This window comes from Chaetodon auriga, chromosome 21 (assembly GCF_051107435.1).
Source record: "Chaetodon auriga isolate fChaAug3 chromosome 21, fChaAug3.hap1, whole genome shotgun sequence".
Lineage (NCBI taxonomy): Eukaryota > Metazoa > Chordata > Actinopteri > Chaetodontiformes > Chaetodontidae > Chaetodon > Chaetodon auriga.
Window position 1 is genome coordinate 11,583,942 of NC_135094.1, and position 24,476 is coordinate 11,608,417.

At 42.9% G+C, this 24,476-nt stretch overlaps 1 protein-coding gene across 3 annotated transcripts in view; it reads left to right on the forward strand.

The window, feature by feature from the left end:
* Positions 1 to 1,531: 1,531 nt before the first annotated feature.
* Positions 1,532 to 24,476, forward strand: part of myripb (myosin VIIA and Rab interacting protein b) — a 103,956-nt gene continuing 81,011 nt past the window's right edge. For all 3 annotated transcript variants that reach the window (XM_076761627.1, XM_076761628.1, XM_076761629.1), the window contains exons 1-2: positions 1,532 to 1,640; positions 9,326 to 9,521. In XM_076761627.1, coding sequence (XP_076617742.1) covers positions 9,412 to 9,521 — 110 coding nt within the window. In that variant the 5' untranslated portion in view covers positions 1,532 to 1,640; positions 9,326 to 9,411. The remainder of the gene's footprint in view (positions 1,641 to 9,325; positions 9,522 to 24,476) is intronic.

Genomic DNA, 24,476 nt, shown 5'->3' on the forward strand with positions numbered 1-24,476 from the left:
GGCCTTGGATGATGGCAAAGAGGAAGTGCACAGGGCTGACAGGGCTGATCCAGGAGGGAGAAAGAACTATAGATAAGTAATGAAATGTGATGCAATTGATCTATATGTCACTCTTTATTGTGTCAAAATTTCACACCGCATGTGTGTGGACGTACCTACACGAACTGTGGCCTGAAATATTTGCAGTACATTTACTTTTTGTGTTTTCTGTGTACATTAAAACTGATATGGATCAAATATCTAAGATTACAGAGGCCTGCTGCTGTGGCAGCATTGTGATTCTGTACAAACTGCATGTAGATCAAGGGTGTGACACACAGGTTTCCAGAACACAAACCCGTAGTGACTCATTGAGGTGTTTTAGTGGGTGAAAATAGGGCCTGATGTGGAAAATACATGACTTTGAGCAGTTTCCATGGCAGTATCTCTTGTAAAATGCAGCCTTAATTAGACTAAAGAAAGCATGAGTCCAACTTGATTTATAATCTCCAAAAAGAAGCCAATTATTGCGATGTTAGGATGGCTCCTTATCTTGCTAAAATTGACCTTGTTGAGCGAGTACCACAGCCCAGAAAGTGTTTTTACAACACTGTCAGCATTTTTTTTTTTTTCCTGAAGGCTGTGCACTAATAAAGAGAACAAACAGGCAGGTTTTCTCTTCAGCTGTGATGCTCTGCCAGACCACAACTCAGGAAGAGTGTATACTCAAGTGGCCCTGCAAAATACAATTATGGGAGTGCAATGCTGTGGCTGTTTTCTCACGTAGAGAGGATAGACAGACAGATAAAAACACATGTATACTATTCATGTATGAGAGATTTAGTGTGTATGTGCCTTGTTCGGACAATTGCTATTCTTATTTTCAACAATGTCTCTAATATTCTACAGGAAATGGTGTACTACTAAAAATATGAAAAATATGAAAGTTAAGTCAACCAGATCATTAAAATAATGAGGTAAGTCTGAAGTGTAAAGTCTAAAGTAATACAATTGTCAGACAGCAGACTGAGATTCTAAGAGATAGATGTTGGATTAATTGGGATGTTTTCATCTCTCTCTGAGGTTAATTGCACTGTGACTGGCTTTGTGAATGGAGCAGCCAGCCAACTCACTGCCTCCACCTCCTCCTCCTCCTCCGTCAGGAGCAGCAGTGCCAAATTGGTGCGCAGGATGCCCAGGTGCCAGCAGGAAAAAAAAGGGGGATTAGATATCGAATCAGCCAAGCTCGAAAACAGACTCAACTACCTCTGATTTCCAGCAGCTCCTCGTACTGCTCCATCCCGCCACCGCTCTGTGTCACCATGAATACAGGAAGAATCAAGGTTGGGTGCCAATCCCTCACCTCGCTCGCCGTGCGCCCTCCCTCCTCCTCCTCCTCCTTCCTCCGTGTAATACAAACCTCGTGATCGCCCATTCAGCCTTGCCTTCGTCTGCTGCTTTGGGGGGAAAATAATAAACCGACTTGCCGAGGGGGCAGGCAAGCCAAAAGTATCCGGGAGACAGACAGGTGTCGCGGAAGTTTATACTTGCAGAGGCGCATCCCTCCGCGTCCTTTTTTTTTTTTTTTTTTTTTTGGTCAGTATCTGGGATAACGTGAAAGAGATTGTAACTGGCGGTCATCCGGCACCCACTGATCTTGTGTAAGTGATTCTGCACATCAACTCACTGCGAATAGGTGAATGTTAGCCTGTTCTAATGAGCAGGGACAATGAAACATGAGCCTCATTGTCAGGTGTCTGCTTTAGATGTGTGATTTAGAGGCTCGGCGCACGCTCGCATACCTCAATATGAAAATGCACGTTTCTGCGAAATCTCTTTCATCACCTTCTTCACTGCCGTTTGCTGCAACCTGCCCGATACATAGGTGCTAAAGCTGACTCGGATCTCAGGCAGATGTTATCCTACTGTGGCAGGATGAATGGCATGGATAGGTGCTGGGTTTGAAATGAGGAAAGTGCGGCATTTTTGCGGGATGTGAGGTGGATGTAATCAGGTGAATTTGCTGAAAAGAAAACTAAAAGCAGATACAGAGTGTGACTCATCTTTTTTTTGCATGGGGACACTCTACATGTTTTGGTTTAATTAGCTGGAGCTGCTCATAATAAAGTCATGCTTTGTCTCAGAGCCATGGCCACAGAGAAACCTTTAACCCAAAGGAATGCAAGCTGGAAATCCTTATTTGGCAGCCCCCCTGAGTGCGGGGGCAGGTGGGTTTATTTCTGTTGTTTTCTGCTGTGGTGATGCCTTTCACCTGTTGACAATAATACTAGGTCGTCAAGGGATGCTTTTTAGGGAGACACCAGGAATACATTTACCCACGTACTGGATGAATCAGTCTGCTATTCTGAGAGATTCATTCAAAGAAAAATAGAGATCACTCAGCTTGAATTACAGCCCATTCTTAGAATTTGTGCTACAGCCGTTCTCAACACTTTGTCACATGCACAGTGACTCAGAGGAAGATTCAATTAGCATCTGTTTTGATTCTAACACTTCAGGTCAAAATGTGTGTGCATGCATGTGTGCTCTGTGTGTGTGTGTGCACGTGGGTTCATCTGCAGCATTCTCACCTTTGCAGCCTCCTCTCCTGCTCTGCATAGAGTGGTAATTGGCCAGGTAGTGATGGATGTGACACAGCAGGTAGATGTCAAACAGTGACAAATGATCAGGGGCTCCCTCATACTGAGCCTCCGGTGAGGATTTGGATGTATCCCTCTGTCAAATATGTGGGCGCAGTACAGGAAGTGAGTGTCTACTTGGTGTGTCTTCACCAAATATCTTTTTTGGCATAATCCAAGCACTACTTCACGTGGCAGAATTTTTATTCAGAGCGTTGGCTTGCAAAAATGTCCAAAAAAACTGGATGGATGCTGTTTTTTGGAGCCATTCAGCACCGATATTGGCCAATATGTTAGACTGCGAATGTGAAACAAGTTAAGCGTCTCAGACATTTCTGTCTCAAGATAGTGTTTCTTTAATGGTGTGTCACACTACAAGGTAAACATCATACAAAACAGCAACATAACAGGCCTTTATCACAGCAGACATTTTGACTGTCATGTGTCCCAGTAAGTCCTGACAGTGTGACAGTGAGCCAGTATGCACAACACTAAGATCCTGACACTGAGGCAGCTAAATGGAACTCAGCCATCACTGATGTTATTATTTGCACCTTCCTTCTGTGACATGTCAAAGTGTACAAGTCAAGTAAGCACTTTAAAGTGCTTCCCGCGTGTTAAAATAAGGTGTCATACAGATAATGGTGCAGTGGACTTTCCAAAGGCATTAGTGTTTCTCTTCTTTAGCTTTCCCTCCATCCACTGCAACCATTGCTTCAGCAGTAATGAGGAGGGTTTTACCTCATGAAAAAGTGATGCAAATTACGTATTTAATGCTGATATTGCTGTGGGCCAACATTCTGCATATTATGCAGATATTTTTTGAGGCATTTCCATTAAGTGGCCCGACTCATTTGCAGATGCTTATGGCATTTGTAACCACTTACACTGCTCCTCGCTTAAGGATGTTAAGTATGAATGAATCCTTGGTTGATTGGTGTTCTCATAAATTCAGGACTGCTGGGCCTGTTCCCACTATGTGCTGTGTTTCTTACTTTACGGCTGGTCAGATGGTGAAGCAGTTGGAGGAATAGAAATTTGAAGCTGATATGTAATGAAAAGCTGAATTACCGTCCGGTAGTCCACTGTTGTTGCTTTTCTTATCTCCCCTCTTTATGTCACTTTGACAGATACTGGGGATATCCTGGGCTGCACAAACACCACGAACACCTGTGTTTCTGTTTTCGTGTTGGATGTAGAAAGACAAATGACCAGAGAGACGAAGAGAGACCATCACACACAAAAGCAAAAAATGGATTTGAAATGAGTTGTATTCACTTTCAGTCCAAATAGTCATTTCGGTGAAGTCGTTCACAATCTCCTTCCCTCTGGCTGTGACGAAACGCTGATCCAATGGAGAGTGTCTAAAACAAGCAGTTCATTTAGCGCTTGGCTGCACCTGCCCTTTTAGCGCTCCAGCAGGGCCTTGTCCTCAGCTCGCCAATCCTCTGCTGACTCTCTGAAGTGATAGACGGCAGCAGAGCCAAATGCTCTGCAGCACTGTGTAGGATGTGTTCTTATTTGGTGGATTTGAGATGATTTGGTATCAGTGTGTACATATTTTCAGTGAAGGCGCGGTTGATTGATGCACACGATGTGTCCTTTGGGGAAAAGACAGGTTCCTGTTCATTCTCCTGAGACGCATCAGTATGACCTATTTTCTCTCTGAAGCCATTCTCCCTCTCTGTCAGCACTGTGTCAGTCTGAACGTGTAAGCTGACAGTATTTCACTGGTGCACTTCACTGTACTGCTAGTCAAAATGTGACTGTAGTGACCGAAGTTATATTTCCGTATTTTGTAACAATTGATGGCTGTCTTTCAACTCAAAAGACAGATTGCCTTCAAAACTAATACACAGATAGATTCTTTAAAGGTTACAACTGATGAAATAATGAGCTGCAAAAGAGCATTTTACAAGTCACTTTCAATCCTCTGGCTGATTGGTGCCTACAGGAGCCACCTGTACATTAAATCCCCATAATTCCCACAATGCAGCTCTGAAAATAAGATAATCCGAAACACTAGTGGGGAGGATGACTTGCTGTGTCCGTTGCTGCATCCGAAATATGCACAATACTGATGATTTGGATACATTATATGTGCAGAGACATGCAAACATAAAGATAAACTGTAATGATCAGAGACAGAAATGTAATAATTCAGGGTGAAGTTTATCTGGTCAAAACAAGACTGCTGCCTCTGCGGCGGAGCTGAGGCCTGTTTGGAAATCATGCTCCCTGCAATCTAATAGCTGTTGGTAGGAAAGACAGCCCACAGCTCATTTTTACATCAGCTTACCAAGACTGTGTTCAGTTCAGCCGACGACCTGTCTTCACTGAGACTCCTGAACGAAATTGGTGAAGCATTGAACCACGGAGACAGTCCCCAATCAGTGTCACTTAAGAATGGATTTCTGTTAGACTAGCCCACACTCTTTTCCACCATGTGCAGACTGATAACTCATCTGTGCTATTGTTGAGGGCGTGTTAGCATTGCTGCAGGATGCTCCACAGAAGAAGCATACCTTTTAGGCATAAAGTGCACATGTTTGTCATGTTTGTGTCTGTACGCTGTGTGCGTCTCATTGGAAATTGTCACAAGTGAATATGGATTGGCTGTGTGTACAGTTGCTGCCCTCAAGTGTGTGCGTCACTAAAGCTTCAGAGGCAGACACTCTCACAGACATAAATGATGCTCTGTCCCCGTCCTTGACACCACTCACTATAAAAAGAAGGCCTGAATAATTGCCTTCCCTTGTGGCTATACAATAATGGCCATACAGTAATGGTGCATTAATCTCCTCCATACATTAGGAGCCTAACAGGCACTGAAGACAAATATGTTAGACCAGCCAGCTGCAGTTGGTGTTGTAATATGTTACGAACTAGCAAGGTTGATTTTGCAGCTGCTAATTTTAGACTTATAAAGGGTTGAGAATTTGTGAATGTGGGTTCTTCGCAAGACATGAAGGTCTAGTGCAGTGCTGAGAGAAAGCAATCACCCTCTCTTATTTGCTCTGGATTTTTGCAGATGTTTCACTCTAAAACCATCTTATGTATTACTGTGGATCCCTGTCGTAAATGAAGAGTGAGAGGGAAGAGTTTGAAACCAAGAAAGTCAGTCTTGAGGTGCAATAAAAGGACATGACTCCTTTGTGCCCTTACCAAGGGTATACAAGTGAAATTGTGTTGGATGTTGTAAGATTGTAAGATGGGGTATTGGGTTATATTTAAGACAATAGTTTCATTAAAAATTTGAGGTCATGTGTGTTAACATTGTCTTCATCAGTAACCGAGTTGGTACCTTCATTAGTTTCAGTGACTCTGGAAAGAATTTTAGAAAAAAGGCTTGATGATATGTGATGTCATTCATTAAGGATTGCATTTGAGACACTGCATACATCTTATTGCCCATCCTCAAAGGAATAATTCATCAATTTGGGAAACCAATATCTTTCTGCTTCAAGCCTTTATTGTAAGCTAAGCTAACCAGCTCCAGCTCCAGCTTCATATTCACAGAACAGATGTCAGTGTGATGATCCTCTCACCACCTGACCATCAAATGATGGCCGTGATTGAACTGTTCTGCTATTTTTGCTTACAGATACAGTGACGCATGGGGTTGACATCTTTTTCACCAGAAGCTTTCTTGCTTATCGTACAAATCAAACGTGAAAATGGACCAAATTTTGGTATCATTTTGTTCCTCGGATTACTTCGAATGGCTGCCAGGTTTAAAATGAATGCTGCCAAATCATAACTCTACAAACTTCAAGGAAATTGCTTGAGGGTTTTCTCTGGACTTAACCATCAGGTTAGTCTTTAGTCAGGCAGGAGGAACAGGAACCAGGACCTGTTTAGTCATTATTCTCCTAAAAGAATGTGAGGAATATGTTTGTGATTTTTTTTTTGAGCCAGTAACCTTCAAAATTTTTCACAAGCAACATTGGAATGGGGATGGAAGAAGGCTTTATGGAGTATGGGACATTGCACATGTTACTGTAAAGTAAATGGCCTTCTTTATGGTGCTTCAGGGATGTGTAGACATGGGGTCAGGTAATATACTGCATTGCCTCTGACATGTAGGATCAGTCAGTATATGTGGACACATGCTGGCACATGTACGTCCACACGTGGCAGGGAGTCTATTTTAACATTTTGTGCGTAAAATGGGATTCTGTCAGACTGAATAGCCTTTCCAGCGGCGAGGGCGAGGTCTTGTACCACCGCGGCTGAATGAGGAGCATTTGTGAATGGCATTGTGGCAGTCTGTATTTACTCGGCATGATAACAGATGTCTGAGACTGAGAGATTTTACAGCTTTTTGCCACTTTCACTGAGAATGTGACAAAAGCTCTTTTTCACACTTTGTGTGTGATGGAGTGCATGTGTTTGTATTTGCCCTTGTGGATTATATATTCCTACGTATACAAATGACTCATAAAGGCATCTGATGGAGATATCTGTGAGGATGAAATAAAACAATAACTTGGAAAACAATGTTGCTCTGCTTCCCCTGAAGCTTTTCATCAAAAAGACAACCATTCTTCAATTTTAGACAAATGAACTAAAGTTTATTTTATCACGTAGATGCTCCAGGATATCCAGCAGTGAGTGATTATATTAAAATGTGTGTCTGAAAGAAATGGAATCTCACAAATAGCGTACAATAGTGCTTCTTGAATTTTTGACGAAGTTCAGCAGGAGTCTGTCTTGAGATAGGCCCTGAGCTGAACTGCAGAAATGAGTGATATGCTGAGGGAGAGGAGAGATGCTCTGTCGATGAAGCTGTTGGCCCAATAATAGAACGGACATAATTGTCTGGCCTTCTGAGTCATCATTGCTCTCTCCACCGGCACTGCTCTCCCATCTTGTTTAGACACTGCAGTTAATGGACCTTTTCCTCCGTCCATCTCTCCATCTGTTTCCGCTTCTCTCTTCCCTCTGTCATCCCTCTGCTTTTATTTGCCCTTGATCTCGCCTCTCCATTACCCTTTCATCCCTTTCTTCTTCACCCCTCAAATAACAGATGTCAGACTTGTTTTTAAGTTAGTTCAATCACGAACTTAGTCAAGTCTCTAACCATAAAATATGAACCCATTTACTGTCAAACTTTGCAGTGCTGTTCAGACGTGAGAAAGTCAAATACCACACAAGATTTCACTAATTGCTGAATAGCTCATTTGCATAAGGAAAACACACTAATTACTGTAAGGTTTTACAACTGGATTGCAGCCACGCACAGAATGTTTACATTAGTAAACACACCCTCTGCGCCACATGCAAGACAGGCAAGAAAACTACCTGTCAGTCACACGTTGCTGCACAGAAACACAACATCTGTCATCATGTAAGTACTGTGTTTGCTGACAGTAGACTCTGCAGATCCATGCCCGCTGTGTATTTTGTATGCAGAAAAATAAGATTTTGTCACAGAGATGGAAAATACATATGTGATTTGAGTGTCTGTGATCTGTAGGGTAAAGCCACTGGACCGCTTGGTTGCATGGAGTGAGGCTGTGGTGTGCGATGCTATTGAATTGTGCACACAAATTTCTTCATGAAACAAAGAAAAGTTGCAGTCCGTGGTGATTTTGTTCATCGATGGATAATTTGACATTCAAGTTTGATGTGCACAGACCACAATTTCCTGTCCACTATTTGTTTCTGTTACAGTAAGCAGACATCGTGGTCATTAAGAAAAGCCTAATTGCTTCATTTTTGTGTCTAATAATCCGGTTTTAGTTCTACACAAGTTTATATTTAATGCACGTTTATTTTCCTGTTACAAGCTTTCTTGTGGCCCATGTAAATCCCATCAGCATCGTGTTTATGCTTCCTTACCTCCTTAGAGGGGGAGAATTTTCGCTGCAAAACTGACACAAATAACGTGACCTCAGTAAATCCAGCAGAATACAGTCGTCCTCTGTTAACATGTCTCTTACTATTAGGCTGTTTTTGTGATCCTCCCTTGAATGCATATGCAATGAGGAGACAGGCGCAAACCACAACTCCAGCCTGGTACATCTGTGTGATACTTGCAGCACATGTGTTTGGGGCGTCACATCTGGGTCTAAAAAACAGGCATGCAAGCCTCAGTAAATCTGGTCCTGAGTGTATGTACAGATCATGTTTCAAAGATGATGGTTAGTATTTCATAGAAATAACTAAATATTCTAATGGGGGGTTACAGGTGTTTTTAGCTTTATTTCTTCTGTGTGGGGGCTAGTTAAGGATCAAATTAGTGATGACCTGAAACAGCAAGAAGTATTTTTTCTTCCAGCCTCTGCGGTTTGAAAACAAAAACCCTCAGCCAGTTTTCAGCTGCTCAGAGATCAGAGTCCATGCTGCAGGCAAGCAATTGCTGCAACAATATACTTTGTTCACATGTCATGCAAGCAAACATTTCAGCATTACTTCTATGGTGAGATTATTCCTTTCTATTGGACCTGTATGTTGGATTCCAGCTTGCTGTTGTGAGAATGTGACTCTTATATTTATATTCATTACCCCAAGCTGTGCCTGAGAGCTATTGATGTGATGTCTTAGCTAATAGAGACTGATGACAGACATAAGTTACTGGATAGCAGGTGTCCTCTTAGATACTCTGACAAGTGTCTGACATATTGATGTTCAGGTCAAAAGGGCTGACTTAATTCCAAACATTCACACATTTTTAACTTCTCCTTCCCTCTGTCTTCCCCCAGGGTTGTCCCAACCTCGCCCCCCAGAGCAGCAGTCTCCTTGTCCTCCCTCCTTGGACCAGCAGCTCAGCGTGGTGAAGCCAGGAACGATGGGCCGGAAGCTGGATCTGTCGGGCCTGACGGACGACGAGGCAGAGCACGTCTTGAAAGTGGTCCAGCGGGACATGAAGCTGCGAAAGAAGGAGGAGGAGAGGCTGAGGTAAGATGGGAGTCCCCTGCCAGCGCTTTTTCTAGTGTATTTACACATTTGAGGAAGACACACAGGGTGATTTGAGAGGAGCTGATGAGGAGAGATGACTCTTGCCTGTGAGCAGAAATGACCAGATATAGTGGTGTCCAGCTGGTTCAGTTGACAAAGACACTTGCCATGTATTTAAAATATCTAGGGTTCAACTACATCAGAAAAATACCTTTATAGTAGAGTATTAGAGTGTAGAACGTGTAAGGATGCTGACTTGACTTTGAATGAGACATGCAGCTTTAGCCTCAGTTTTTTATGTTCTGTAGCCATTTTGCACATTTTTGAAACCTGTTTGTACAGAATTCTATAATTTCAGCCACAAAATTCACATTTGTCCACTGCTCTTGTGTGCTTTAAAGTGAAACCAAACTATTGAACTGCACTGTACTAGAAAAGCTTGCAGCTGAGGGATTGAGGCTTCACAAACTCAGAGAATAGCCGCAAATCTGCTCAAAATACTTGACAGTAAATGTAGCCCGATCCATCTGTCAGTGAACTAAGACAGCTTTCCTTGCAGATGATTTACTTCATCCTTTTCAGTTGATTGATGTGGCCAACAAACAATCCTCAAGATAAGTGTTTATCTTTCCAGTCATTCATGTTAGTCGCCCATCTATAATGATCATATGTGCAAGTCAAAGTCCTCAGCAAAACGCCAAAGCACTTCCAGTCTGCGAAGAGTTTATTCATACTCTAGGCTTTGGCTGTCATCTATAATCCACAATATTCTTTTTATTTATCAGAGATTTTACTTGAAGTCTGTTGTTGTGACAAATGGAAGCATGCAGCTGCTCGTGCTTTGTTTTCTGCAGCAGTTATGTCTTCACAGGATTTCCCTCAGTATGGTTTATCAAGGCCCAGTCAGGGGCCGCGAGGGGGAAGATGCTTGTCTTGTATTTTCTGCCCACAGCCTGGCAGGTCTGTCGGGGTCAGTCGGTCTGGGCCTCAAGGCTCTGCTTCGGTGTCACAGCCTCTTACTTAACATGTGACAAGTGCTAGTCCGTTCTCCCTCCTCACCTCCTGTCCTTCAGTCCCTCCCTCCCCTCCCTGTGACAGACTGTAGTCAGGGGGGATTCACTTCGGTTGTGACAGGCCTCCACGGGGGTTTGGCTATCAAATGTGTGGTCAGCTCAGTGTCTCTGCTTTGTTTCAGTCTGACTACAGGCACAATTTTTAGTATTAAAACTCCAGTGTATCTAACTTCAACATCAAAATCCAAAACATGTTCTAAGTGTGGCTGCACCCTATAATTTTGTAAACACAAATATGCTCCTTTGACTACCTACCAGGCTCCAGCGTCAGCTATGTTGTTGTGGAGATTTGATGTCTTTCTTCAGATTTGAACGGTGATCCTTGTGGTTTTGTGTTCTTGAGTGGATGCCATGAGTGATTAGGCTGCCTTACTTGGAGCACTAAACATCTTAGCTGTACTCTGAGGAGCACAACGGAGTTGCTTCACAAACCAGAAAGCAGGCGTTGGTCTGCGCTGCTTGAAACTCTACTTATTTTCCCAGAATCGTTTCAAAGCAAAGATGGTGTGTTCCTAAATTACTGGGCTGTAAAATGTTCTCCCATCAAGCTGTCATGACTGATGAAAAAGAATTTATGCCTCTCAGGCTGTTTATTACTGCTGTTTACTGCAACAAGATGAGCAGATTAATGTTGATGTAGTAGCAGGCAGATATTTATTAGGCAACAGTTGTTCATAAAAGCAACCAGGCTCTGTGTTTGTAGCTTTATTGAGTTATATTGACTTGTTAGATGTTTTAAAAGCAAAGTTATCAAAGCAGATATTAGATGCAAACTGACAGTCAAACTGGCTTGTTCCATTAGCTAAAACTGCTGATGGATTACATGATCACACATCTGCTGTGCAGATTTACTGATGGTTTCTTCAGGCAGCACCTCCTGAAAAACTCATTGACGACAACACTCTTGGTTGCCTGTCGCTTTAACTTCTGGGGAAACACCACATGATACGTCAGAGAGTGAGGAAGGAAGTTAGTGTACGTGACTAACAATGACAAAACTTTGGTATGTTCACTCGTCCATGAGCATGACCTCTGCCTGAGTCATGTCCGATTTTCATTGGCAGTCATGGTTGTTAAACAATGAAGACGACTCACTACCCACACTACTTCATGACGTCATCAAACATCTGTTGTTGCTGCTTAGATTGACAGACCCTTAGTGGCAGACATAACATGCTGTGCATTTAAGAGCAAGGACATGTCCTCATTCAGTCTCAGGCTTTCCTGTTGCTAAACTGGTAACTTGCGCATTGTGTTTTGTGTCGATGAGCTTTCTCTATTGTGTCTTGTTGACCTTTGTGTACTTCTGTTCTGTACAATGCAGTAATTTAAAAGAGGTAAAAACCCCATACAGTGCCTCTCGGCGTCATTGCAACCAGTCGGTTAAAGAAGGAGAGAGAAAACCCTCTTGCCTTTCATGTGAAATGTAAAACGTTTCACAGTTTACAGTATATGAATAGGAATATGAAAACAGGTGGTGGTGGAGGATGTCGGCAGAGAGCTGTCTGCCTGTGGGGTTTTCTCTCCCATGCATGGCTGACATTTGTTTTTCTTCCTTGAATGAAGTCAGCCCTGCAGAGTTGTAAATTACCCTGTTGAAGGATTCATGGCATAGTTTATAAGCCTCAGCTGGCACTTTAAATGCTCCATTTTAATTTTTCCCTCATGCTGAATAATAAGAAATGCTGAAACACTTAACTGATATTACCTTCTGTCTCATAAATACTGAACTGTAATAAATATGTAAATGAAATGATGTACACAGCTATAAGCCCAGTTACGTTTTTTTTTTTAAAGTTTACCTAAAGTTTTAATGTGGGCAACCGCGGCTAGTTTATGATGTCTCTGCACTTTCATCACATTACTACAGTGTGAGGGACCTTTTTATTATTATGATGTTTGTTATCATTATTTCTAACTGTCTATATCTGACGTATCAGGAAATCATCAGTGGCCTTTAGGGATGTTATTGCTGAGCTCAAGTATGAAGTTCTTTGCCTTACTTTATTTTCCATCTAAATGCTACTCCTGGCTCTCGCAGTTTAACACTTTAAGATATATTATTATTATTACGCTGACGACATGCCATTGTACTTCACTATAAAAAGTAGTAACATAAATAGTTGTCTGACTTTTATCTTTTTCAAATCAAGTGAAGTGAAAGCACCACCGACATTAGACAGTAAAAGTGAAACCCAATGGACCTGTTTACCTGTGGAATGTTCCAAACAGGTGTTTTTGGAGCATTCCATAACTTTCCCAGTCTTTAGTTGCTCCTGTCCAGGCTTTTCTGAAACGTGTTGCTGGCATCAGAGTAAGCATATATTTCCAGAAATCAATGAGGTTGATGAGGTAAAACATTAAATATATTGTCTTTGTGCTCTTTTCACTTGAGTATATTTCAAAAAGGATTAGCAAATGATCACTTTCTGTTTTATGTTTTACAGAGCATCCCAACTTTTTGGGAACTGGAGTTGTGTGACTTGTTGGTTTGTGTTATTTCGTTACTTATGGTGATTATCTGTCAAATGAATGACATGGTGAAGCCCCCGAGTGCATTTCCTGATCTGCTGTGTCCATATTCAAACATGAGGCGTCTCATTTCTGCTACCCGTTGTCTACCTTGTGGATGTCTTAAGAAGGGAAGGGCGACTGTAGCTGTTCTGTCTTTGCCCCTGAACTTTTTCACCTTTAGTTCATTAGCTTTTCCACACTGAAGTGCTCCTTGTCTTGTTAACTTTGTCTCTGGATCAACTCTCTTTTGTTGTACTCTTTCATGTGTTTTGACATGTTCTGCTAACACCTTTTACTGTGAAGCGCTCTATAACTTTATTTTGAGAGGATCGCGCTATGAAAATAAATCTTCAGCATGCACCCTGGTTGCTCTGCTGCTACGGAGTGAGAGTGTGATTCTCCCAATTAGAGAGGGTGAGCAGCTCAACCTCTGGCCTCCACCATCTCAGTGGCCATCTAGTTGGAGAGGCTCATTATGGCGCAGCAGGAAAGCCAGGGGAGCACAGACGTGGGCATCCTTAACAAACAGTGCAAGCACTCCCAAGGGAGTCAGACTGGGAAATGATTATAGATAGAGCTATCCACTGCTACGTCTGCGTGAATGGTGAGAAGATGGTTGGAGCTCCAGCTATCTGTGACTCTTACGGGTAATTTGCTCTCATTGTTAGGAAGGATCCACTTTACACATGTGTCTGGCAAGTCCTTGTATGGATGGGGCAATTACTGTACCTGTAATGCTTACCTGAAAACTCCTTTCACTTGCAGCTGTGACAAGTCTATCCTTCCTATTGAAAGGGTCTGCATTACTCCGGCTTCTCTGTGAGTGTTGAATAAGGCAAAAAATGATTTGGGAAGCTGAACAATGCTCAGTGGATAAGTCTCAATTATTTGTGAAGTTGTGGGCCAGTGCGCTCCCCAGTCATTCTCTCTCTCCCCATTGTGATCGTTCTTTCTTTGTGCGGAGTAATTCCTGGCTCAAGAATGCAGCCTTTTATCTGAGGGGAATATTTTGCATCAGCAGTTTTAATTAGTCAGTAAAGCAGGGACTGTTTTTGTAATGAAGTTGTGTTCAGACAAGTGAGGTGGAGCATTAACCACAGACATCTTTGTATCTTCTTATTAATGTTTGACTTTGGAGCTCTAATCAAACCATCTGTAGCTGTTTTATTGCGAGGCTGACTTGTCTCATGCATGCAAAGGCTTTAGTTTCCTCTTTCCTTTTTTTTTTTTATGTCGGCTGGTGTTTTATTTTAGCTCTGCTCAATGTGACAGGCAGGAAGGTGCAGGGAGCAGGAGTCATACTGGGAGGTTGGGGTCTTTTTGAAAGAAGGTGGCAGAGGATGTCACTCGGCCAGAGATGGGACTGACCTCTATTTCCTCCTGTATTTATCCTCCTGGCTTTCTGTCTGCAGATGACACAAACACACAGACTCAGCTGTCCATACAGAAAGAGGCCAACTTAAAAATTAAAAAAAAAAAAAAAAGTCTGAATTTTGAGCCAAAAGATAAAAGCCAGTCAGGCTCTGTTTAGCCCAAATAGCTCTGTCTTCATGACGATCGATAAATTGGTGTAATTGGATTTCAGAGCACGAGCAGTCAGAGGATATTGCCCTTTGTTGCAGGACAGTCCCTTTGGGCTGCAGTGCCATCTCCTCCATTAAAGCAGCACTAAATGGGGACAAATCAACCTTCTGACATCAGTGCCTGAGGTCATGTCCTTCTCACAGCGTCGGCTCAGATTTCACTTTGTGCCCACATTTATTAAATGTTGCTTGTAGGATATTGCGCAGTCTGTGTATTAGCTCGTGTATTGGTTTGATGATTAGTTTTTTTTAATGCAGCAGGTTTCCCAGACTCGTGAACTATTGACCTGAACTTGTGTCTGTCAAGAGAAAATCCTCAAATCGTGTAACTAGTCCAGCGGAGCTTTGTGGGTGCTTGAATGAGCCCCATTGTGTTAAACAGACGTATTATTCCTTTCTTCTCAGTGTCTAAGGTGTTTATTCTGTGCCATAATCCAGCGTTGGGTCCTATGTTAACATGTGACGTTCTTTCACATGAAACAGCCCAAAGCTGCGAGGATGTAACGTGTAACCGCACATACGCAGAATATAACAGCTTTCCGTAGCTAATCGCCTCACCTCCCTCCATCTTCGGCATTAATGTATTTTGATGTAGCAGCCAGAGACGCGGGTCTGGATGGAGTTAATTTCAGTCTGCCTGTTGTTGTGGTAGTTCTGTTCTCTTGGCTGCGGTTCTCCTTTGGTTTGGATTAGCTGTGTTACGTTATTGGTGTGGGTTATTTGTCTGAGTCATGTTGATGTGGATTGTTTTTGATGTGGAAGTGCTGTGTGCGTACGTACGGATCTCGTCAGCACTGAGTGTGTGCGTGCGTGCCTGTGTGCGTGTGTGTGTATGTGTGTGCGTGCACACAGGAAGGACAAATCCTTCTGACCTTTTTTCTGTCCACACTGGCAGGTGTATTAGCAGTATGATTTTGTGAGTCATCACATTTCACGGTGTGCCAGGGTAGCATTACAATTGATAGAGTCCCCGTTTATGCTCACAGTGACGGCTTCAACTGTTTACAACTGCTGGGGTTCGTTTAATTTGTTTTTCAATCTTTTTGCTTTGTTTTGTATGAGTGTAGTGTTTAAGTCAAGACCCTCATTGTTTGGAGCTGACCATTGGCCATGTCAGTACATCACTGTCATGTTTTGATTTTTTTCTTGACTTCATCACAGTTGATCTTATATGTCTATTTTTTTTCTTCACGAAGTTAGAATCACGTCATGCTCTTTTGTATGAGACAGTGTTCTGATGGACATGAAGGTGAGAAGACTGATGTTTAAGTGTCCATAACCTGCAACAGGAAATGTTTATTTCAAGCTGTTATCATGTCTTTTCTCCTCCCTCTGCTGTTTTGCAAGCAGGGTGTGAAAGCACACGGAAACAGAGTGAGTTTGCTTGCCGACTTCCGATCAGCCTGGTTTGTGCTTTAATTTGCTTTCATGTGTTCACGGCTGTTGAGGTGATCTGTACAGCTGCTGCAGACTCTGTGATTTCTAATTAGTCTTTAATATGGCCCTTAGTAGCTGATATTTAATATAATTAAACTTAATTAGCAGACAGAAATATAGTCCCCCTGACCATGGCAATTATAAATGGGCATGCTTACGCATACTGTCTCTCTCTGACACACATGCACATGCGCGCACACACACACACACACACACACACACACACACACACTGAGGTCCATTTATCAGAGGTTCAGACTCTCTTTGTATATTAGATAATGCTGTCCTTACAGAAAGAATCAAACATCCTATCTCTAAAAAAAAAAAGAATAGTCAAAAACATTTTCTAAGTATCTTCTATGCGTGATATACCTGCTCTTATTTAAAATGTAGTAATGCTTATTAATGCAGTCTAAAAAGTACTTTAGGCCTGAGGAGTGTTGGGCTAATAAGGCTGATTAAATATTTATTACAGTAGTGTAGCATTGTTTGTGGAAGCTGTAGCAAATTGAATTTCCACTTTATAGCAAACATAATCAAATACATATTACATTTTAACACAAACTAGGCTGCAGAACATATTTATTTGAGTCAGATCAAGTCGAACTAATTTGGGTAGTACTCGTGTTTGTGTGCCATTTGTTTACAGTCTTGAGGAAGGGTCTGTACGCCCGCGGCAGGCTTGCCTCTCTCCATGTTCATATGGATGGTCCTTCAAACGAGACCTTTGTACTCGAGCGTTAAAAAAGAGTTTGGTGCTTCCCTAAGAAGAAAAGCGTCCATCTCTGAGGACATCAGTGTGCGTGTGCCTGTGCATTAGCAGACTCTCCTGAGCAAAGTGTCCCTTAACAGACGGTAGTTTACGGCGTCTGATGGAGGAAGATTCTGATTTCCCCAGAGTGTGACGAATCAGCAGCTGTGCAGCGCCGCCGCCGTCCTCTGGAGCTGCTGAGCCCACCGGATCAACTGATGAGATAGTGAAAAATAATCCACCTCGCTTTCATAGTTCACACACCACTTTTCCAGCTGACTGATTCGTTTCTCCTCAATAACCTTGCCTGCATATATCTGCGTGTGTGAGCGTCTGCATGCGGCATTTTAACCTTTGCTCACTGAGGGTCAAATGGGGGTGAACGGATCACCGCTCGGCCTTGTCTTCCTCGGGATGAACACGTATGCATTTCCACCCAGGTAGACTCCGGGAGTTATCAGCAAACAGAGTCCGACAGGCTCAGAGCGATCGCCTGAGCTGTTACTTTTATATTTATCCAGGTCTGCAGCGATTACTTCTGCTGCTGCCCAAATGTCAAATGCTGTTTTGAGTCAGAGGAAAACAGTTGGTGGCAACAGGAAGATGGCGTTATCTCACTGACTGTCTCCTGAATCTTTCCCTTTGTGATTTTCTCATCTGGTCTCGCTCAACATCTGTTCCCTCCATTCAGCGGTCCTCTAAATCCCCCTGTCTATTCCTCGCTTCCTACCTCTGTAGATCCTCATTAGCACTATTGTGTTGAGACGGAGGCCGGTGTTGGATGAGCTGCCGTCCGTCCAGAGGGATTGAGTGATGCTTGGCGAGACAGCAGGGAGACGTTCCTTTTGTCTGAATAATCGCCACAATATTCCGGCCTCTGTCCGGATCTTCATTATACCCAAGCCAAGAGATACAAGACTCATTTACCCCTCAAAAGGCCGGTCATTCATCCCATGGGCCTTATCTCCCGTGTAATATTGAAGTGATTGAACTTCCGCCAGCAGTGTTAATTACGAGGGTTTGCGCTGTTTGCCAGGGCGATAGGCAGCAAAGATGAAGCTCAAGCGCTCAGACACACTCGGTTACCCCCGGCATGGGAGAGAATGTGTCTTTGTGGGAGTTCAGAAAGAGAGAAAGTCAAGGATCCTCTGTGGGATTACAGTGTCTGAGGGGCGAGCAGGGAGACAGACAGTACGCTCTGTACAAGGTACAATCTGGCTCATTACAGAAAATGAATCCTCTGCTTCCTTTTGTATAACCCGAGCGCTGTGGTGTTCCTAAACCCTCTCTGTATTCAGGTGGTGTTCCGCCTCTGTTCCAGTTGTCTTGTTCTTCCTCTGAGGTGTGTTTCCTGCCGGTGTCAGTCTGACACTGAATGGTAATGCTGAAGAGGGCCGTCTGTAGTGAGGACAGAGAAACTGAATGACTTTACACTTAGCTGCGCCGTGTGTTTTTAGATTTTGTCAGCAAATTCATTTCATATATTCCTCTTTCACCTTTCCATTTTCCTTCAGAGATAAAGGATCTCAATGTAGGCAATCATTTCCTCTAATAAAACATCTTCGTGTTTTGGACTGGACTATGAGAAGATGTCACCCTGGGGGCATGTTTTCACAGTTTTTTTTAGAGATTTCACAGAGTCGGTGATTAATTAACGAAACTAATGCTCAGTTGCAGCCCTACAAGATTTAGGCTCTCTAGCTGATACTTTGTGGATGTTAAAAGGGATCCAAAGAGAGAATAAACAATTTGACCTTTCCAGCCAAATTAGCATTACATTTGAAACATTTGCTTGTAAATGTGCTACAGATTTTAGAAGATTAAGAGGCATCGTGCGTCCTTACTCACAGGGCTTACTAGCATGCCTCAGTTTGTGCACCAATTAGCTGGAAAATGCTTCATTCCCTGTGAATGCTCTCGAACTAAGCAACACATCAGCTGAGGCCGGTTGGCAGCAGAGGTAATCTGTTTACGTCACGTCATTGATGATGGAGCAGCGCGGAGAGTCTGCAAAAACCTTGATACGTCATCCGTTCTGCACACATGCCATAACACACACACACACACACACACACACAAAATTAAATTAGCGCTGAGTGTTCCCTGCAGTCCTGCGCTCCATCCACCCAGTTAGATGGGAATCTCCCTCTGCTCCAGCATCTTTGACCCCAAACCTCAAGAGCTCTAATTTATGAGATGGACCTAATCAAAATAGAGAGACTCACTGTATTGACTGTGGGGCTGGTGGTGAGGTTAGCTGGTTAGCAGGGGTTGTTATGGAGCGCCAACAGATGGGAGTTGAGGGTGGGGCAGGGGAGGGTTTTGCCTCATGTTGCAGACCTCTCTGGTTTATTTTGGACAGCCATTGATTGCCATTTTTCTCCTCCGCTGCATGCAGTGTGTTTGTGTGTGTGTGTGTTTAAGGGTCTGGATCTTACCATCTCTGTTTGTGGAAATGGGAAGATCCTGATCAATATCTCCCTGAGGACTCTTCCTGTATTCCATTAGTCAAAACAACACACACTTTGACATTGGGTTCAGTTTGTCTCTTTTCTCTGGACCTATGACCTTTTCCCACCTGTTTACTCAGTATCTTTCCTGCACTCTCTCTCTGTTAGTCCTCCCATAAAAAGTGTTTCAGTCAGTACTCTCATGGCAGCACTGCATGTTTGTGTGCAGTGTCTGTCCTGTAACTTCACCCATCTGTATTGGCAGGTGGAGGTGGTGGCCTTACATAGCTGATATGCTCCTATGGCTTTGGTGTGCATGTGCTCTCTTTTACATTAAAACCAAATACTGAAGAGCAACATGAGACACTCCCAATTAAAGCAATTTTACTTCTTATGAACTACACTTAAATGAGCTCTTAAAACACTTTTATGACTTAGCCCTGCTTTTATGTACAGTTACAGATTTTGATCCAACCCACTTTTAATGCTGGTGTTTTTATGGCTTTTCTCTACTGAAATGTATAAATTTATGCATCTTGTTATTTCTCTATACTTTTGCTTTTTTTAGCTCCTTGTTTGTGTGTGTGTGTGTGTGTGTGTGCATACATACAGACACACACACACACACACGCAGACTACAAAATAAAGATCTCCCTTTAGATAAAATGTAATAGAAAGCATTTAAATGCATCAGCCCCTTTTAAGCACTGTAGAGCTGTCTCTCTCGTCTTACCCATAATTCCTTGCAGTCATGTTGTTTGATATTTTGACAGATGTCAGACAACCTAATGAGTCTCTTGGTAACTGTTGGCTCTTCAAGTGTGTGTGTGTGTGTGTGTGTGTGTACAGTAACTCCTTACTCCTCACTTTCTTGGAGCCCGGCTGTAACAGTCCCTGTGAAAACTAAACAACTCTCCCTACACTTCTCATGACCTTCAACCACAATCAGATTAAATACAGAGAAGGACATCCCAGATCATTGCTACCTCCAGTTCATCCAAATTAAAGATGTCTTAAGTTAAGTGTTATTGTTAGAAACTGCACTAACCACTGTCTTGCCCTCTAATCAAAGTAAAAATCCCTTAAAACTTAAAGAAATATTATCTCAAATGGGCAAAAATCTAGATTTAAAGATTTGTTACATTAACCATCACACTTGGAGCATTCAGTGACATTCGGTAAGCCAGAGGTTCACTGACGACATACACAAACAACACAAACTTAAATTGGCCAGACATGCATGAGGACATTTTCCATGTCTTGTAATCAAAACTACCCAATAATGACAGTATAAATCGTCCAAAGAGTCTGCATCACCACCATTAAGCTTTACTGTGGTCTGAGGTGAGAGGAGCAGGCGCCGACCTTTATCGTATGATATGATGGGTTAAGACACCTGTCAGTCAAAATCTTTCTGTTACATGCATTTCAATTATGCTTTAGGGAATTGACTTTGCATTTCAAGAGAAAAGATGAGGGCTTCCCTATCTCCAGATTTAAGCTTTAAACCTTGTGTTTGTTTGAATACCTCCAATCTCTCTCACCCCACTTGAATAAAGTCCAACAAGACTCACTCACACGCTGTTGTGTCATCATTTGGGGGAGCCTCTCGACCACCGGAGGTCGTTTTTCAAGTAGTGTGTGTGTGTCTCGGGGGGACCGTCATTGGCTGAGTGACTGGATTCTGGAGATTATGAGTCACAGCTGGTGCCGCGGTTGGCTCTCCCTCCTCTGCTTAATAACTGCAGGAGTCATATGAGCTGATAAGAGTGTTGCTTTGCTAGCGAGGCACTAAGCTCGACACAGTTCCTCCCTTTTCAAATGTTTACCAATGGTGGATTGTTGAAATTTAGTTGATCATACATTTGAACCTTCAGCCCAGATTACCTAACACTAAAGTCAGATTCACTTCAGTTGACACGAAAGGGTTTTGATGGTGTAACTTCTGCATGTGGAGCATTTCATTTTTAAAGGGACACTCCATCGGTTTCACATGGCCGTGTCGTGAGGTGGACCAGAGCCTCCAGCAGCTGGTTTCAGTTTCATTCTGTTGCTAGTACCAACCACTGCTGGCTACAGTCCATAGCAGTTTAATTGACATTGTTTCATCCATAATGACAGACATCTTTCATCTACTCTCCAGATGTCCTTGTTGGAGCATTATTTTAGGTACTCTTTCATTTGTTTTGTCATTGCTAATTTGAGATTTGTTATTTATTTATTTTACTACTATCTTACGAAGGTAGTCAATTGAAATAGCTATCTGAAGCTAATGTGTTGCACCAAAAGCATTCTGTGTAACTGTTAATGGACTGATAGGCTAACTGGGCTGTGGACTTAGCGGTGCTGTGGGGCACTGTTGTCATGGGTGGGGACTCCTGTTTATTTTTCTGCATGCACATACGATGCACATGCATGGCTACAGGTACCGATAGCACACAGCCAAGTGTTAAAGGCAGTGAAGAAGAGGTCTTCTAGCAAATACACAGCATGTGGGTGAAGTTTCTCTTTAGGGCTTCCACAAGAAAGCCTTTAGGAAGTCAGGAGATATAACATGAAGATTGACAAAGGTTGAGGTGGATGGATGGATCAAACGCAGGACTTTCATCCAGGAGACTGCTGTTTGTGCCCTGTGTGAAACCAAAACTCAGTGTTTGAGAAAGCCTTGAAGGCAAACTTCTCCCTGCAGGATTGAGTCTAACCTCTTTTTTTAAAATCTGTCTCTTGCAAGTACCCCAACTTTACAGAGCTCCAACATTAAAACGTTGAGCGCTCTTTCAGCTGCACATGAGCTATTATCAAGACCTCTGTGCAGTTTGACTTGTAATAGTCATTGAAATCATTTTTGACAGTATTCCCTGCTCCTAGATCTCAGGAGAATACTACCTGCCGAAACTTTTCTGTTTTTCTGAAACTGTCACTAGAGGACAGGAGATAACCTACAGCTTATGAAGTCTTTTTGTGATATACGATTTGTTGGGGAGAATGTGTTGACCGCAAGGACGGGCAGGAGGAAGGGCAGACGGGTAAGAGGTAGAGAGAGAGGTTGAGCGAGGACGGACGGGAGAGAGGAGGGAAGACAAACCGTTGGAGGATGTTTTTCATCCGTTCTTGATGAGACACGGGTGATGCAGATGCTGCGAGTTCTGCCCCATTAGCTGAGGCTGCTGCTGGTTTGTTACCGCTGCTGTTGTATGCTTGTGTGTGAAGAAGGAGAAGGTTCTGATCCAATGTATGCTTTATAGGTGTGTGTGTGTGTTTGCACAGGTATTTCTATGTATGAAGCATCACATGTCAAAATGAAGATGTATAGTGCAGCGTTGATCTCTGGCTATATCACAAAGTGCACAAACTGAAGGCCTCATCTTAAAGCGTACTGCGTTAGATATAGGTCTCTGAATATTGCTGGTGATTGATTGTGTCTCACGGATTCACACCTCCTGCTGCATTATTGATTGAGATTGTATATTCATGATGCAACTTTATTACATCTAGAATCGCTGAAACCCAGCTGAAAGACAAAGCATCTGCTGTCTTCCTCTGCTGTCATAATCCATCCAGACATGCCTTTTCCTCTCAAACAACAGCTCAATCCCTCTTTTTTTTTCCAGAGGCAGGGAGATGTGGTTGAAATACGACGATAACAAGCAGCCGTGCATCGCCAAAACAAAGTCCTTAGCGATAATTCAAACCCACACCTGTGAGAGGAAGATCGCCATTAGAGGAGCTCCACGCTACGATGGAGCGACACACTTGTCTCCAGTTACTTGTTAGCGGCTGATTAGAAAACTCGAACTGTAGCCGGGCTTCTTTTGTGAAGTCTCTGCATCAAAGGATGGCTGGGGGTACGCTGCTGCTCGCTTTTGGTTCTGTCACCTGATTGCAGTTTTTTTTGCTTCTCTTTCCTTCTGCCGCTCTAAAAGCAACTTTCTCTCTCTTCTTCTGTTTCTCCCTCTTTCTATTTCTCTCTTGGATGATGATGATGATGATGATGGTGGTGGTTTTGGCAGGCCTGCTAATACATTCCCCTGATATACATTCCATTTTTCTAACAGGCCCAGTCCCCTCTGTTGAAGCCAGTCCAATATCCCTGCTCTCAACTCTGTAATTAATCACAGCCCTAATGTTCAGCCATCTTCAACACTTACATTTTTGGGGTTGCACAGTATATCATTGTGTAGGTGGATTAAGCTTGGGGCGCACTGCTCATCCACTGGTACGCATTTCAATTCAGTGCTGGATCCCTTCCAGCTCCACATCTGCAATTACAGTTGTGGTCAAGTGAAGGAAAGCAGTGGTGTAGTCGAGGACATCTGGAGACATGTGGAATACATATCCAGACATCTCTTTGTCATTTAGGGAAACCCAACATTCATCTTTAATTGCAATTGAATATGCAGCAAGCCTGGGTTACATCCTGCTTGCTATTTTTAGTGGGATTAACCACTTTTTTAGCTAAAGTGGAGAAGACAGATTGATAATCCAATAAATGTTAGCATGGGATGGTTTGGTAAAGTAGCAGCACCACCTGTGTTTCTCATTGTGTATTTTGCAGGCTGTCCAGGAGTCAAAGCGACCCGTCGATTCCCTGCGTTTTATTGGAGGCTGATTGTATTTTATGGCTGTGTCCTCTGTATTGAGGATTTTGCACAGCTGCACCGCCCGGTTGCCAGGTTGTGAGATGCTAACCCAAATATGTTAATGGAGCATTGCCACTGCTCTTGGAGGGGTTGCCAGGCACGACCGCAAGCAGGATTGTGAAAATGAAACAGCAAAGAAAATGTTCTGCAAGGGGGCCTGTGATCTTTAAAAACATGTAATAGCACACAGTGAAGTCTGTGAGTATTCAGATAATTTAGTTTTGTATTCCAGCACATTGGGTTCTCAAGGAAACAATGAGTCTGAGTGTAAAGTGCTGACTTCCAGCATAATTTCAGGGTGTTTACGGCCACATCCAATGAACCGTAAAAAAAAGCAGCTCTTTTATATATATACACCTCCTAAAGGAAAAAGCACTGAGTCTTAGTGTACACCCAATATAGATGTGAACACCCCCAAACAGCCTTAAAGCTGAAAGTCAGCACTTTAAACCCATTGTTTCTTTTAAAATCCAGCGTGCTGGAGAATGGTCAGAACGATGAAAAGCA